The following is a 17,812-nucleotide window of genomic DNA, read 5'->3' as shown; positions in this document are numbered from 1 at the left end:
CTTTCTAGTGTACTCTTTAAATATCAGAACCTCACACTGTACTCGTCGACAGTGTCGATGGACATTGATTCAGAATGCATCCGCCAATCATAGACCGCTCCTGCACTTTATAGGCAACCGAGTTTTATTATTTTTTTTTTCATTTATGCTGTAAGGCGCACTGGCGCCAAAAAAAAATAAAAGGTGACGCTTCTGAGCCGCACAACTTGTCCAACAGTGGGACAGATGGAAATCGTCGAGAGGCCGTCGCGGCTAAACACTGAAGTTCGTGATTGAATTGCGCAGTAACATGTTGCACCTTGCCAAATTCACTGCGTCTGAGAAGTCCTGGCACGGCGCAAGCGGACAGCTACAGCGCGAGGCCCGTGCGCTCGTCGCGGCAGCTGCTGCGGCGTACACACATTTCCCATGAGCGCTTGCGCGCCCGTTGGTGGCGCTCGTGTCCTTGAAAAAGGTCTATTACATAACTGCTTTGGCTTCCTTCAGGTTGTTCAGCTTTCCTGCACATATAAATTCTTGCAGGACAGTAGTAATATAATTTGCGGGAGTCATTTTGCAATTTGTTAAAATAACAATTTAATTCTGATGTTTTATATGCCATAACCACAAACTGATAAATTTTTACTACTTTAGGCTTTTTTTTATTTAGCAAGCACCTAAATTTATGCACACAAGCATCTTTGCGTTTTGCCCCCAGTATGATATGGCTGCTGTGTCTGGTATTGAAGGCACAGCCTTCTCAGTTGAATGGCTTAGCCATAGAACTGCTGTGGCGGGTATTTTTCACTGCGTCGCCTGTCCTGTTGTACACGAAAAGACCTCTTCACTGGTGTGCATTATCAACCAGGCAACCTAGTTGTGTCTCTCACCGGGTGTGCGGTACTTGGCCAACAGCTGGGCCCTCTGCAGCTCAAAGCAGAGAGCTACCAGCCAAGCCAGGGGTGAGCCATCTTTCTGCACCAGGGTGTCCAGGTACCTGCATCAGCCGAGAAGATGCCGCCATATTTACATTGTTCAATCAAAGTGACCTTGTGTTTTGGTTATTGCTGTTATTAAGCGCTATCGAGATGCTTAAGACCCGCAATAAGGTACGAATTTGGGCTGGTTGGTTCATGATTAACTTTAGAAACAGCGCTAAAAGACGGGACAAAGAAAGGACACAAACCACAGCGCCGTGGTTTGTGTCCTTTCTTTGTCCCGTCTTTTAGCGCTGTTTCTAAAGCTTAAGACCCCCGGTGACACCATGAATGCATCAGATCTACACTCAAATCTCACTTGAAGGGAGAGCAGAAGCTAGTCCATTATGTCCAGCATTTCATTAAACCCACTACTGCAACATCTGCCAATAAGGTTCAAAGGAAAAGACTGCACTGCAGCCTGTGATAAGGCTACAAAAAAAGAAAAGAGCGAAAACCTATAGTGTCAGCACAATGCAACTTAGCATCTAGCTGGCATGACAGCTTTTATGATAGCTGGGCTTTGTTCGAATGTGGTGGTCTTTCAGTTTTGTATTGTGCTTGGCTCACCCACATAGCCACAAAATTAGCAAAACAGTGACGCTGTTGAACAGACAAGAGCAAAAAATGGCTGTCATGAACAAGCAATGTGAGGCACAGTCCAGCACATCGGCTTTGCGACTGCCAGCCTGCTGCAATGGCATAGGCCCATGAATCCGTCCAAGATGGCTTGGCCCACTTCAAATGCCCAATGTTCCTCCAATGCCAATGCATCTCGGAGGCCATGCCGAGCCTAATTCGTCATTCAGAAGCATTCGTGGGTGGCCACAATGAAAGTGGATGCACTAGTCATTTGTCAATGCTGCATGCAACTAACGACTACTACTACATTTAGTATCTCTGATCTCTCCACTGTTGAGTGTCCCACTGTGCGGTTAGGTGCTCCAAGATTACTTACTGAAAACCAGCAGTTAATGAAGCCAAGGAAGGCATAGGAGACGTTAATTGTACTTTTTTAAGTTTATCCTAATCATAGAGTTTCCTACAATACTTACTAGAGGGAACTCTGGCGCTAGTGTCTATGGGAGCTGCAACGCATGGCGCTTCAGCCATCATGGGAATGATGGGTATTACACGGATTTGTCTAAACTTCGTACTTTCGGCTCCGTTTGGCTGGGCGTCGCCTGCATCCGCTTTGTCGCAAGACGAAGTTCAGCAAAAGTCAGCAGTTCCACTTCACCACTGTCACCTTTTTAGGCTCACCAATTCAAATCTGGTCACGAAGTTCACAACGATCCATTCTTTTATCTGAAAGAAAACCAAAACACAGCAATAAACAAAGCCACAAGTGCGTTCGAAGCCCGCAAGTACAAAGACTAGGCAAATCCGTGTACTACCCATCATTCCCATGGTGGCTGAACGATCGCAGCGCCAGAGTTCCCTCTAGTTAATTTTAGGAAACTCTATGATCCTAATAACTGCGATATAGACGTGAAAAAAATAAAGTGGACAAAAACAATCACGCCACATCCACGAAGTGAATTATGATTGAGGAGCTGGCTCAGAGATAATCGGGTAAACCGTGAATGCTCCGTACAATTCCTCTACTGTCATATAAAGACGTCACACATTGTTATAGTAGCGATTGTGGTCAGGTTGTTGTCGAACCACAAACAGTCGCAGACCTTGCAGCTGTGGCCGAACGTGTGGCCGAGGAAATCACGCTTGAAGCGCGTGTCGGCGCCACCAACTTCAGGTAGCGACCGCTTTCGGTGCTTGGCCGCTGCATCCCGCGCCCGTACCTCTTCGAGGTTCTCTTGCTGCCACTTCCGCGCTGCTTCGGCTTCGCGGGCTTGTATCTCGGGGTCCGCACGACGCTGACATCCCTCTGCAGCCTCGCGAGCTCTCACCGCAGGGTCTTGGCGACGAGCCCGCACTGCTGCTGCCTTGCGAACCCTCCGCTCCGCTGCCTTGTCTTCTTCGTTCATGTTGTTAGTATCGAAGCACACTGCCGGAGTGGAGCGAGCGCCGCATGCTACAGTTGGCTATGCTGTATGTGGTTTTGTCTGCATTATTATCATCATCAAGGTGCTCAAAGAACAAGAGGAAGAAGACTTCTCTTTCGCGCGAGCATGTGCATGCTACAGTTCCCTATGCTATAGGTGGTTTTGCCTGCGTTAATATCATCATCAAGGCGTTCGAAGAACAAGAGGAAGAAGACTTCTCTTTGTCGCGAACGTGCGCATGATACAGTTGGCTATGCTATATGTGGTTTTGCCTGCATTATCATCATCATCATCATCAAGGCGTTCGAAGAACAAGAGGAAGAGGATTTCCCCCTTGCGTGAGCTGCGCCTGTAGCAGTCACCTCTGGAACTAAGGTTACGGCATGGGACTTCGCCCCAGCTTAAGAAAAACCTGGCGAGCCAGCTCCTAAAAGACAACTTGCTGCTGGCAGGGAGCGAACCTGCAACCTTCGGATACCTTCTTCAGATACCTTCTTTCCGCCAAGATTACTATGGTACAATTTGAAAGGCCATGCTTTGACCAAGCCTAGCTGCTGCAACCTGTGACACCCCCACCACACCTAGCTGCACCAGCCTGCTTGACATGCTGCAGTGAGTACAGACTGCAGTAGTACAGAAGAAGTGTGAGTAAAATGGACTACACCACTGTTTGCACGGGGCTGCGCATGACAGGATTCTGCTGCCATACAGTTCAGACACTGGGGTTTTGAACTGCAGCGCCAAAGAAAGCAACATAGTCGGTGTGAACCTACGGGAATTTTTTTGATTTCCGAGATGACTTAAGGGGTGCAACAGCCAAAATAGAATTTGGAGCAATTTCCAGAGCAGGAATATCCATATTTGGAGCACGTAACGGGGGCGACAACTCCATTTTGGAACACCGAATTCCATATTTGGAGCAGTTCCACAAAGAAAGCTTGCTTCTGGAAGAGTAAACAAAGGATGTGCAAACCAGCAAGGCCTTGTGCATGGTGAATTTGCACCAAGGTTGGTTCAAATGCTTATTATTTATGGGACCAAGCAAACAAAGACAAAAAAAAGTATGGTATACAAAGTGCATGACACGGCATGGCAAGAACTTCAAGAACTTCATTTTAGTCCCAAGAAACTAGGCCCCAAGGGCAAAAGCCCCGAGGCTAATTCGGTGGGTTTGCCCACATAAACAATATTAAATGCAAAGCAGTCCTTAGCAAGCCTTTGCCACTTTTTGAGTGTGTCCGTCCGTCCGTCTGTCTGTCTAGCCGCCTACGCCTGGGTGGCTAGATAGATAGGCATGAGAGCACAGATAGGCATGAGAGCACCCAGCCGCCTACACCTGGGTGCTCTCATGATCGCCTCCTTAACTTGGTGTAGACCAAAATAAGCATGGGAGGGTAAGAGGATTCGACAAATATGACTGTCGGGTCATGACATGAATAATGTGAAAATCCTGTTGAGTACATCATCAAACCTTTTCCTCCAGACACCTGTGGCACATACCCGTTCACCACGGCCCGTGGCGTACGGGTATGCGTCACAGGTGATTGACAGTTTATATCTACCCAGGAACGGCGAGAACAGACTTTGGTAATTTAAATATGAGTGTTAAGAAAAACCAACATCGGCAGCGTTGACCCGACGGATGGAAAGAATAAAAATTAAGATCCCAGCAGGAATCGAACCCAAGCATTCTTTGTGGCAATTAGGTATTCTACCACAGAGCCACGCCGGTCTATAAACTGGTTTGGAAAAACAGCCTATGCAGGCGTAATGTTGGTACGACGTGAATTGTGGTTGTGGTGGTGGATATCAAATTTTACAAGAAAGCAATAAACACTACATGGGTACTCCTACGATATCGAAGTCATATCAGATTAACGTCGGTGGTTCCAGTGTTGGCTCCGCTTTTATAGCAGTCTAACAAACATTACATTTGTATTCCTATGATTCAGCAAGCTATATTGAAGCATTGCTCGACCCCGGAGGAATACATTAACAAAAGTTATGTATGATATTCGCATGATTGCACCATAATGTGCACTTAGTTTCGATAATACTGACGTATGTACTCTAACGTGAGGGTTGACGTTATGTCGCACCATAGGTTACCATTTAAACGCCAATGTTGTCGACGTGCCTGGTAAGCCCACGATGTGCACACAGCTACTACACTTGCAAAAACACGTCGATCCATCTCGTAACACTTGGCTCAAAGCCATAAAATACAGCATAGAAGTACTCGCTGAATGTTTCGCATGAAACCGATTCCCACATGTGGGATCTACCGATTCTTTATTTGTACTTTAAAGTGCTGTTAGCGGCGAGTAGCATCTGACCAACCTATAACAAGATTACACCAAACTTAACTGCATACCAAACAGCTCTTCCACATGAGAAGCGTCTAGCTAAACTGGACACAAATAAGATAATTATTCTATATGACTAGAAGTTAACTACAAGCTCATAAAACACTACTAGCACAGACATCAATAACGTGATATCAACACTTGGCATTCTTTGACCTTTTTTCATTCTGTGTTCAAGCTTCTCAAGTGCCTTCTCAAGGCTGTAGTTCCCTTTCATTAGGAGCACATGGCCACTTGCAACTTTTTTATTTCTTTTTTGCTTGAAACTCAAGTTGATTTTTTTGCACCAGTGAGCAATGTCTTGCTGGCTGCCATTTGGTCCTCTAATGCTTGGTCCATCAGCAACAACTTCATGGAGGCTCACCAGGAAACACACCAAAACATGCAAACGAGTTGTTTGGGTCTTGTCAGCGCGACTGGATCGGATTTATGTGGGTGACATCGCCCATCGCAACAGCAGCTTGCCAACGCGGGCTTTCTTCCCCACCAAAACTAGCGTAACCAGAAAATTTTGCAGTTACAGGGGCGTTTTGGCACAGCTCGGCGCAAAAATATGAAATTGTATCAAAATGGCGCACTTAGCAGAGCTGTTGCACTCCTGCAACTTCACTTTGTTATATCCACTGACAGGTCCATTTCACTTCGTTAATATGGGGTTTGAGATATGTCTTGTGTTACGTGTCTTTCTCCTCGTCTGGTCTGTTGTTTTCACCGGCGCTGTTTTACTGCGAATTTAGATACATGTATTTCTTTTTTAAGGGGGAATTTACTTATGGTAAGTTCCATCAGAGTGGCGGACGAACTCTGTGCCGGAGCACTCCACTCCGGCAGAGAGCAACGAAGGAAATCTGCCAGTGGAACACAAGCGCCCTCGCTAGAGCAAATGGTAGGAGATGCTAGCGCACATCTGCTTCGCAAGCGCCCAGCATTCCTCGCATTTTGCGCCGCTTTCATCTGCACGGGCGCGAGCAGAGAGAAAGGGTGCAGTCACACAGCGCATTGAATCGTGCATGTGGTACGCCACGCTCTACGCAAGCGCGGGGAGTTTGCGACTTCCGGTTGAATCCGACACTTTTCGTTGAATAGAGAGAGCTGCTCCGTGGAGTGAATCTGGTGGTAGAGCTGCTCCAGATCTGCCAATGAAACATACAGAAAGCACCCTCAATCCGTCAGTGGAACAGACTTGCTCCAAATGAAGCAGAAAAACTACTACCAGAAGTGCTCCGAATCTGCCAATGGAATTCACCATTCCTTCGTAATATCCAATATTTTGTTATATGCCATTTCATTATAATGAGGTTTGTGTGCACAACCTTTATAAACTTGCACTGACGTTCATTTTTTGTGGGCTGGAGAGCACACACTAGACACTGCAGGCATGGGTAACATAGTTTTCCTTTACCTTCCACTTTTGCCAGCGCCAACGTCTTATCCAAGCAGAAGCTCACAAGACATGGCCAAAATAGGGAAGCTTTAGTTTCCGGACGTTCCTTTTAAAAAAGGGGATTGATCTGACTTATGGCAGAGATATATTCCTTCATACAGCAGTCCATTGAATTCCAGAAACTTTATGCCAGCACCACTCCTCGAAAGAATCTAGCTTTTTCTCTTATACTTTTGCAGTGTGCACAAGTCACACCCACACACCACCACTGAAGAAGCTCTTACCAGGTGGATCTTAGCCTTGATCCTGACATCACGGGCTTTCACAATCTTTGAGAGTCCACCCATCACACTATTTTTAGCAGTACTTTCCTCAAATGAATGTCTTGCGTAAAGCTACCACCTTCTGGACCCAATGAAAGACAGTGTTCTACCAAAGCCGATTACTTCGTTTTTTATCCCAGTTGTCTGCTCTTCACCTGTTGGCACAATTTCAGTATTCCTTATGCTTAAAAAAAAAAAAGACAGTTTTCTCACTTTCTTTTTCAATCAAAATGCAAGTCCTTCACACTTTCACCTACTAGTGCAGTCCTCTTCATCTGGAAAGTTGTTCACCAGTGTTCCTCCAATTTTCATACCTATCTTTCAGGAGACTGCAACTTCTCAGTACGCATTCCGTTTACAAGTTAAATAAGTATGAAGAAACAACACAGCATTGTGTGGCTCTTTTTTGAACCTTAAGGGGAGGTGCTACTCGAAAAATGGCACCTTGTGCGAAAACTGTTGCTTTGACATTTTGCTTGTAAATTTATGTTTGGTCATTAAACTTTAATTTTTTTTTTCAATCAAACAAAATCTTTATTTTGCATATTATGGTTACAGCGTTAAGGATATACAGAAGAGGGTTCCAAGGTCAGAAAACCGTACCGGGACCCTCTGTGCATGATCATTAGATAAAAATTACAAAATAAGCACAAAAATTAACAAAAGAAATATTAAGTCAACCAAAAAACAAGATTACAATAGTTATACAGAAAAAATACTACGATAATTGGAGACATCATCATTCTTAAGTGTACAGAACTGTTTTCTAATTGTATAAATATTGATATCAAATATATACACATATATATCCATATATATTCATACTAACAGTGAAAACATATAAATCAATACAGAGTGAACTGTAACAATGCATTTCATGTAATGTTCGCTTATAAATATAGAGGAAAGGGAGAAAAGCACAAAAACCGTACACACTATAAATAATTGGTATAGTTATTAGTTCAGGAAATGAGCTTTGAGTGTTTTTTTTTTTTAATGCAGTAAGAAACGGCAATGTTCTGATGGGGTGAGGAAGAGAATTCCATGCTTTGATAGCACAGAACAGTGCTGTCATTTTACCATAATTAGTATAAGTTTTAGGCAGCAAGAAGTTATTTTTTTGAGCAAAACGAGTAGGGTTATTATTCTTCAAGGAATCTAAGGAAATAAACTCGTGGGTGAGATCTTTATTAATTAACCTGAAAAGCAAGGTAATTAAGTTAAATGCAAATAAATCATTAGTGGTGAGCACTTTATTCTCCATGCGTACGATACTAATATTACCGCGACTAAAGTTACAAATAATGCGCAGAGCTTGATTTTGTATATGTTGAATAGATGAGAAATGACACTGATATGTGTTGCCATAGGCAGCAATACCGTAACTGATATGACTATGAATGAATGCATGATAAAGTGAAAAGAGAGCAGGAGTAGACAGACAATGTCTAGATTTTATTAATGCTCTTATGCCGAAAGAAATTCATTTCATAACTTGTGAAATGTGATTGTGAAATTTTAGTTGCTCATCGAGATAGGCACCGAGAAATGAAACACAGTCGCTAGTCGAAATGAAGTGGGAGTCGAGGGTTACCTGAGGTGAAAATTGTAGTCGTCTTTGAGGAGAACGGAAAACCATGAATTTAGTTTTGTTTGGATTTAAAATCAAGTGATTATTCTGGCACCAAGTGGCAATGTTAGCTAATGCACTGTTTAATTTATTAGTTAACGTTGTTAAAGATACATCCGAGTCTGCAGACCGTAGTGTCATCAGCGTATAACATACATTGTGAGGGTGAAGCGTGTAGGGGAAGATCATTTATATAGAGAATGAATAATAATGGTCCCAAGATGGAGCCCTGTGGCACCCCCTGATTAATTGTTTTATTGTCTGAAAACTTGTCTGATAAATAAACTGTTAGCTTTCTGTCACACAAGTAGTTTTTCAGAAGGAATAACGCTGGCCCTATTATTCCATAGGCTTCTAATTTTTTTAGTAACATACCGTGATTAATTGTATCAGAAGCCTTGGAAAAATTTAAGAATACGAAACCAACAATAAGTCCTTTGTCTATGGAACTCTTAATGTAGTCAGTTAATGAGATTACCACCAAGTTGGTTGAACTACCAGAACAGAAACCGAATTGGCAGTCGTTCAAGAGATTAAACTTTTTTAGGTAACTATTCAGGTGACTAACGAATAGTTTTTCAAATATTTTGCTGACGGATGATAATATAGAAATAGGTCGGTAATTAGAAATAATTGACCTATCCCCTTTCTTAAAAATGGGTATGACTTTTGTGTTTTTAAGGGTGCGTGGAAAAATTCCAGTTTTAAAGATGCCGTTAATTATGCTGGCTAGTGTTGGAGAGGTTAAATGACCTACCATTTTTAGGTGGCGTACATGAATGTCATCTAATCCAGAAGAGGTATCTTTTAGGTTCTTTATCGTGGTGAAAACTTCTTCTGATGTTACAGGGAAAAGAGAAAACGAAAAATTAACTCGACTCATGCTACATTCAGTGCCCATGAGATCCTGATTGTAAATTTCAAAAAAAGAAGTCACTGGAAGCATTAGCGATTTTAAGCGCGTCATCGTGCGTACAGTCATTATACATGATTTCTAAGATTGAAGCATGACACGTTGTTCTGTTTAGGAATGTATTGGGCAACTCCCATTTTCTTTTAGAATTGTTCTGGTGACTTACAAATTCTTTTTCATAATAATTTTTCTTAGCTTTCTTGAGCAAAGAATTTAAGATGTTGCAGTACTTTTTGTATCTTGATGCCAATGTTAGATTGAAAGGTCGCTTCTTTGTTTTTTTGTATAAGTTTTCTTTTTTCCGCACGCTTTTAAGAAGATCCTTGGTTATCCAAGGACATCGAGGTGAACTGTAACGCCGTTTACATTTGCTAATAATTGTATTCAGAGACACGGCTTCCCGAAAAAAATCGCAGAAACTTTTGAGTGCATATTCAGGGTCTTGCACCTGATCAATTTCAGACCAATCCATATTACTCACATCTTCTATAAAGCTGTTCTTATCGAATACTTTGGCTAAGTATCGTGTACTGGCCGAAGGAAAGGAGATTACTTAAGGGCTCGTTTTTCTTTGTTAGACACAATATTATTGAGAACTAACAGACAGCAATGCCAAGGAAAGTATAGGGGGTGTTATTTGTAGTAATTAGAATATAAATGTGAAGAAAGTAAAGTGGACAAAAAGATAACTTGCCGCCGGCAGGGACCGAACCTGCGACCTTCGAATAACGCGTCCGATGCTCTAGCACTGAGCTACGGCAGCGGTCATCTCCCCGTCCACTTTATAGGGTATATATGTGGATTGAAACTTAGGAGTGTCAGTCAGTGCCAGTCGCAGCCATGGCTGGTGGAAAAAGGCAGAAAAAAGAGTGTTCCACACTTGTTTCTGTCTGAATGCGAAACACCCTGCTGTCATTCATCTTTCGTGCCTTTATCTGGCAGCTTTCTGTCCAGAGAAAGGACCACCTTTTTTCTTTCTTCAATGCAAGAGCCCTAGAAAAGAGCTTTTTGTTCTCGAGAGTCAAGTCATCGTTTACATACACAGCCTGATCAGTCGCATTACCGAAGCCGATCTGGGATGTACGAATCCGTGCTTTTCGCGCCTCCTTCACAAATTCATTTTTCTTCTCGCGATGAACAAAACGTGCAATGATATTTTTTTCGCCAGATTTTGCAGCAACACGGTGAACACAGTCAATGTCATCCGTCGAGACAGGACAGCCTATTGCCTGCCCAACCTGCTTGAGAATGGCTGCGCATTCTTCTCCTTGAGTACTTGGGACACCCTTTGTTTCAACGTTCCCACATATCAAGGCTGAATTCTGATTAGAAACTGATTAAAAGTTTATTTTATTCAGGCAACGCAACTCTGGCCTCGCCCACAGCAGTTGCTGAGGCTTCGTTGCATGGCGAAGATGATGCAATAAAGAGGAAAACATCCACCATGTGGCCAAGCTCCAAGGCACGGCACTTCGCAAACTGCCATTACCACCTCCTCGTGGAGATAAGTTGAAAGATGACGCAACACAAGAGCTGCAAAATTGCTACGAAATTGCAATAACCACCCACATAAAATGTCCAGAAAGTGTATCATGCCATGCGATCATCCACTTTAATTCTTCATCTAGCAGCATGGCAGAAAGTCACAAATACTGTCAAGAAGGAGCAACTTCAAGTAGAACATTTTGCTGGGCTAGTTGGTGCATGTTTAACGAAAGGAATCAGGCGCAAAAGAGATGAACACAAGAAGTGACATGGACTTTTTTATGGGTGGTTCCGTGTGATCTGTTTGCAGTTTTTGTTACTGTTATCAATTATTCAATTATTGCTCTTTCATATTCATGTTGCTTTGGCCTTAAACACCACGTGTCATTTATCATATGTCCTTTTTTGTTAAAGACACGTCATTACGTATAGCTTTATCGCTTTTAAGAACACCATGTGATCAGCGCTGTCGAAATGTGAGCCTATATGTATTCCCGTTTTCTTCGAATAAAATCAGTTGTCAGTAGGCGTTCGTCCATGTCACTTCTTGTGTTCATCTCGTTTGCACCTGATTCCTTTCGTTAAAAAAGGAGCAACTTCCAGGTTTCATCATCATCATCAGATTGACTACACTCACTGCCTGTGCTTGCTGCTGCCACGTTATACCCGCAAACTTCTTAATCTCATCTGCCCACCTAACTTTCTGTCTCCCCCTTGCGCGCTTGCCTTCTCTTGGATGGATCCAGTCAGTCACTCTTAATGACCAGCGGTTATCTTGCCTACGCGCTACATGCCCTGCCCATGTCCATTTCTTCTTCTTGATTTCGAATCAGATGTCCTTAACACTCGTCTTTTCACTGACCCACTCTGTTCTCTTCTTGTCCCTTAAGGTTATACCAATCATTTTCCTTTCCATTGCTCGCTGCGTGGTCGTCAGTTTAAGTTGAACCCCCTTTCTAAGCCTCCAGGTTTCTGCTCCGTAGGTAAGTAGCGGTAAGATGCAGTTGTTATATACCTTCCACTTGAGGGATGGTGGTAAACTACCATTGATGATTTGAGAATGCTTGCCAAATGTGCTCCATCCCATCCTTATTCTTCTAGTTACTTCAGTCTCATGGTTCGGCTCCGCGGTTACCACCTGTCCTAAGTAGACCTATTCCTTCCTGTAAAGTAGACGTATTCCTTTACAAATTCCAGTGCCTCGCCACTATTGCAAAGCACTGTTCTCTTCCAAGACTGTTGCACGATGGGTGCAGCAATGGCGTAGAGGTACAGCGTCAGCCTCGCATGCAAGAGGTCTATGGTTCGAATCCCGGTGCCAGACGATTCCCCAGCGAATAAAAGCAAAAGTCCGCATGATGACTGAATTGCATAAAAAGAGGCCTGAGGTGCGGCCTGACCGGTGGCCACAGCCGGTAATGCACTCCCTCACCAGAGAAGGATTGGCCACCCTGGTGCAGTATCTGGCCACTACCTCCCACATGAATACACCGATTAACTGCCACATTTAGGCACAGGCAAGCCAAAGCACTTCGGAAGTCTACACCAGATTACACTCTAATCCTGACCAATGAACAGGCATTAGCTGCACATCATATATACAAGCACCTCACGGATAAAAAGCTCTTGGTTCACTGCCTGCAATGAATGATGCAAGATGGTGCAGACACACTCAACAGCAAGATCTAGCTTCTGTGTCCCAAGGCAAAGCTCTCATCTTGTACAGCTGCGGAAGCTGCAGCTACAATGGCTACCTTGTGGTTCAGTAAGGGAAATTCAAGTTTTGAGCCCATTCTTCAAGAGTGTAGTAACTGGAGAGAACCACGAACAGTCCGAAACATGGACTCGAATCTCCCTTTATTACAAAGGACACAGACATATATACAGGACAGAGACACATACAGTGATGCTACCGAGGACTTCTGATTTGGAGCAATTTTTGGAGCAATGAAATTTTCATTTTAGAGCACTCTGGAGCAGCAAAAAGTTCCATCTTGGAGCACTTTGGAGCAGCTAATTTCCCATCCTGGAGTACACTGGAGAAGCATGTTGCATTTATATTCAAGCATCTTAATAATTATTATAGGGCTCTTATGAAGAGCTAGAAATATTTCGATTCATTGCAAATCTCATGGAGAAAATCATTTCAGGACCACTCCATGTTTCACTCGATAATGCAAAAATAATGCCGTTGCACTTGAGTGTTCTCGAATGATCTATTCAGCGATTTTTTTTTTTCACAACTAGCAAATAAACAAAATACTGGATACTGAAAACTGTACTTTATGAAATAACTCTAAATACAATTAGGTAATTATCAGCAGAAGTAGTAGACAAACGCCGCAACATACAACAGTGCCTCAATGCTAAAGATTCACACTATCGCCAACACATTCCCCTAAAGCGACTCAAAGGCAGAGCCATGTTTCTTTTTCTCCCTGATCGATTGTATTGCTGGGCGCAACATGACATCACTCAGCTGGTCTCAGAAAGCCAACTTCTTCCGACACTCCCTTCCCTCTTTCTGAGGCCCTGCCTGTGCTGTAGCAAGAGCATTCTCGCAATGCTTCCAGATTACTGCTTGCGCATGCGCTGGGTTACCTGGAAGATGGAGAACTGCTTTAAGCCGAGCATCTGCGAAAGTGTTTGAAACTGCATTCAACGGGGGACCCCCCTCCCCCCTACACCTGATATAACAAACTTCATTTTCCTTTGACAGCGAAGCTGTATACGGCTAGGACATTCCCCAGTGACATCTAGAGAGCAGTGAAAAAAATGCGTACTGAGCGTTAACAGCCTGGCCATTAACAACCTGGCGTTGCATACCAAATTGGCGTCCACCACATCATATTTGTGCCAGGCGCTAAAAAGCTTTGCTGGTCGTCTAGCTTACAGAGTGGAATGGCTCCTCATTTTTTAACAGCGAAGCTGTTTAAGCTATCGGCAACTTGTGCTCTGTCGTGCAGAACTGCACAGGTGGGTATGCACGACAGGAATTGGGACAAGCCCCACTACCGAGTACAGCAGGTGCGAGCGTTAAACGAAAAAGCTGCTCGGCGAAGTGGAGCATGTGAAATACATGAAAAGAGAGAGACAGAAAGAAAGAGAGAAAAAGAGAGAAAGAAAGATAGAAAGAGTGCAACAGAGAAAGAAATAGAAAGAAACCGATACAAAGAGATATAAGAAACAGACAGAAAGAGAAAAATATAGAAGAAATAAAGAAAAAAAAAGAAACAAGGATGGCCACTCAGCTCAACTCTTCCTTCAGGCTTGGCACCACTAGTGCGAAGCTGCCATTATTAATTTTTCTTTTTACTGCGATAGCAATTATGTGCACACTTTCGACGGGTTTTTGGCGTCGCCATTGCCGTCATTTTCAGTATAAAGTCCAAATTGATAACATCACCCCGTGCACGACAACATCTCCCAGCACATCGTACATTCTACATGCGAGTAAGAGCTGGCTACGAACGCGGCTGAAGCGGAGATGAAACGAACTGGCCGCCTCCATCGCACAGAGGGCGTATGCGATAACATCACCCTGCGCACAAGGCCTGCCGTCCATTGCTCATCAAGCAGACAGGAAATGCCACGCCCGTTTTTCGTAAGGAGCAGAAGGTGACGGGAGTGGAGGGTTGCTGCATCGCTCAACGGGCGCGATCGCTGGCGCGTGCAGTATCTCGACAGGCATCAGGAGACGGGTCGTAAACTTGCTGTGCTCACAACGCTTACTTCACGTATAGAGAACTGAAAGCACGACAACGGTCTCTGAAGTAGCCGTATTCTCTAAAATCTGCGTTCTGTTCAGTTACACGAGATCAGATCCAAAAGAGTTAGCTCCTAGCCTTACTATGTATAACAATACAATTTGTTGCTATCGCATTCACTGCTTCACCTTTAAAGAAACTAATTTTTTTTAACCATCAGCTACTGACCCTGGAAAGCGAGGGGCGGACGTATAACATAGCGCAGCCGCTTCACAGTGGGCCTTCTGCCACCAGGGCCGTCAGCGACAGGCCCGCTACTGACAGCTGTGCAGCACATTTGCGGCTGCTCTGACCAGGAGGCATTCTTTTGTTTATTGGGACGTTAAACCACAAATATTATATTATTATTCTTTTATTTATGAGATTACACCTGAAAAAAAAACACAAAATATACGAATTGGGGTCCTAACACTCACGAGCTTAGAAGGGCAGGGCTATTCAGGGGGTATTACCGCAAGAACGATTACCAACCCGGATGTGCTGGTGGAAGAAAATTATGAAAAAGCTCCTCTAGATGAAGATTCATGAATAAAGTATATTTGATGAAAAGTGACATTGCGTTCCCACTGTCAACGTGCCCTTCCATGGATGCGAAACATGGAGAATTTGACATTGCTCTAGTTTTCCCTGATTTCATTCTGCGATGTCCAGAAACAGAAGTGACAGACATTCTAGCGGCACGCGTGTCGTTATTACTTAACATTGCTTCAATTACGTGCCATGCGACTCCTGAAATGAGCTATCAGCAGCGTTTCTGGAACAGACGACGTCCGCCGATGAGTCGCCGCCTCACTTTCACGCTACCAGTTGGCCTAGGCGTCACGAGCTTCTGCGGAGGATGCATTTTGCCGTCGAGCCGACTTGCACAATGGAAGCTGCGTCGGCACCGATCATGGCGTCACGAGCGCTGTTTATTCAGCGGACTAATTCGTGGTCCCAAGATCAAGCTACACATTTTTTGACGCACTGGTGGTGCAATAGCCGGTGATAGACACCTCCAAACCCGAGACTCTGGCACAGTTTGGTGCAATTTTCGTTGATTTTATCAGGATGGCACAGTAAATTGAATTTGGGATAAAGCTTGGTATCTGAAGAACTTGTCACCCTGGGCCACTCACATGACCAGAGGCCAATCAAAAGAATGTCTGCGTGCAATACAGCCAAGGCATGGGCTCATTATTGCCACATGGTGAAGAAAGTGCACCTTAATGATTAACTTCTGAAGGGCTGGGAAGGTTTTACAATGGAGCTGGACAATTCTAAATGCACTGGCCGTGTAAAGGGTGCATTGTTGTATGGCTTCACAAAGTTTCATGCAAATCTGACTGTGCATTGAAGAATACAGATGTTTATAACTTTCAAGTGCATTTTTCTCAATTTGCATTTTTTTGAAATATTCACAAGTTGCGTACAAACGTTTATGCACTTAAACTCGTCAGATCATTACGAAATCTGGAACAGAGTATCACCAGACAATGTACAGTGCCGATATCTACTTGAAATCTTGACAGCCATTATACATTTTGTAAATTTATAATTTAAGTTGCCAATAGTGCAGATGTGAAATATACATTTGGTAATCTGGATTTTTTCGTTAGAAAGGTAATGGTCATACCCACATTTTAGGCATCCTACTGTTCATGTGCAGCAAAATAAGCTATATTGGGATATTCCGTTAAAAATTTTCATAAGTGGTGCACAAAAAGCCCCATATCTTGTTATCCATCTTCTTGGAACTCTAAAACTATTACACCTTTGATAAAACTAATTACAGTTTTTAGACCAGTATCATGAACTCTACTTGCGGTTAAAATTTTAAAGGCCAAGGTTGAAAAATAAAAAAAAAAATCCGGCAGATCGATGTAATGCAAAGCAGTCAGCAAAGAGCTGCATACATCGCCTTGTTTGTTTTTGAGGTAAATGAAGTCATTCATGTCATGAAATCTAGTGCACTATATAGCGCATGTCTGTCACGCATGCATGTACAATCTGGTACATAGCATGCTAATGAAACATATATTCTGGTACAGCTCAGACCACTTATAACGTAACCGCTTAAAGTGCAGTACCGGCTATAATGCGGTTTTTTCTGACTCCCGTTTACCTTCCCATAGAACTCCATGTATACGCATACCGCTTATTGTGCAGTCCCCCGAGATGAAAGACCGGTTATAATGCGGCTGCCGGGACGTTCTCAGAGATGCGAGGGAGCGAGCGTGCTTCTCTGCGGAGATGCGCCGGCGGGGGAGGGAGCGGCAACGGCGTTACGAAGGAGGAGGGGACGCAGAACGAACGAACAAGGAGCGGGGGGAGAAAAAAAAGGGACTGCGGTGGGAGGCAGCAGCCCGGCGCGGGTGCGTGGTGTGTGGAGGGGGAGCGGTTGCGTGGCCGACGGAGAAGCATTTGCCCCCCTTTCTTCGGCCGCTTGACATGCGCGCAGATATCGCGCGTGCAATCTCGATTCCCCCTAAAGTAACAATGCTTTGAGACGCGATTGAGCTTTCGCCTTTGCCACCAACAGGCGGACTTACAACCTTGAAAGACTTTTTCAGGATAGTTGCCGCGGCTGTTCTCCCGACCGCGAAACGAAACTTCGTTTCACGCGTGATGCCCTCGGCTCGCGAGTGCGATCTCTGCTACGCCCGATCTCCGTGTTGTCTAGGGCGAGCTTCTCGTGACGGCATGCGATGTTGCAACGCGCACGCTAGGCCTAACGGGCGCTAGCTGCCATATCGGTGGCCGCGGACTACAGAAGTCGCGGTTTGGTGCCGAGTCAATGAAACATTTTGCATTTAGAAGGGGTGGCTTACATCTTTAACGAAAACGCGGGCGTGCGTGTGAAACACTCGAGTGGTGGTTTGCGGTCACCACTGTTTTCGACATCGCGCACGCGCAGTATGTTACCGCGGCGACTTCCCGTGATGGCGCATTTTTTCCGCGTTCGTTATGTCGGCACCGCAGGTCCGCGGACGCTAACCGTTC

At 44.2% G+C, this 17,812-nt stretch overlaps 1 protein-coding gene across 3 annotated transcripts in view; it reads right to left on the bottom strand.

Annotated features, from left to right (window-relative positions):
- Nucleotides 1-17,812, bottom strand: part of LOC119374555 (nuclear exosome regulator NRDE2) — a 308,639-nt gene that overhangs the window by 88,164 nt on the left and 202,663 nt on the right. For all 3 annotated transcript variants that reach the window (XM_037644704.2, XM_037644702.2, XM_037644707.2), the window contains one exon: nt 870-976. In XM_037644704.2, coding sequence (XP_037500632.1) covers nt 870-976 — 107 coding nt within the window. The remainder of the gene's footprint in view (nt 1-869; nt 977-17,812) is intronic.

This window comes from Rhipicephalus sanguineus, chromosome 11 (assembly GCF_013339695.2).
Source record: "Rhipicephalus sanguineus isolate Rsan-2018 chromosome 11, BIME_Rsan_1.4, whole genome shotgun sequence".
In the NCBI taxonomy this organism is placed as follows: Eukaryota; Metazoa; Arthropoda; class Arachnida; order Ixodida; family Ixodidae; genus Rhipicephalus; species Rhipicephalus sanguineus.
The sequence above is the reverse complement of the archived record's forward strand: the minus strand, read 5'-3'. Positions and strand labels throughout refer to the sequence as shown.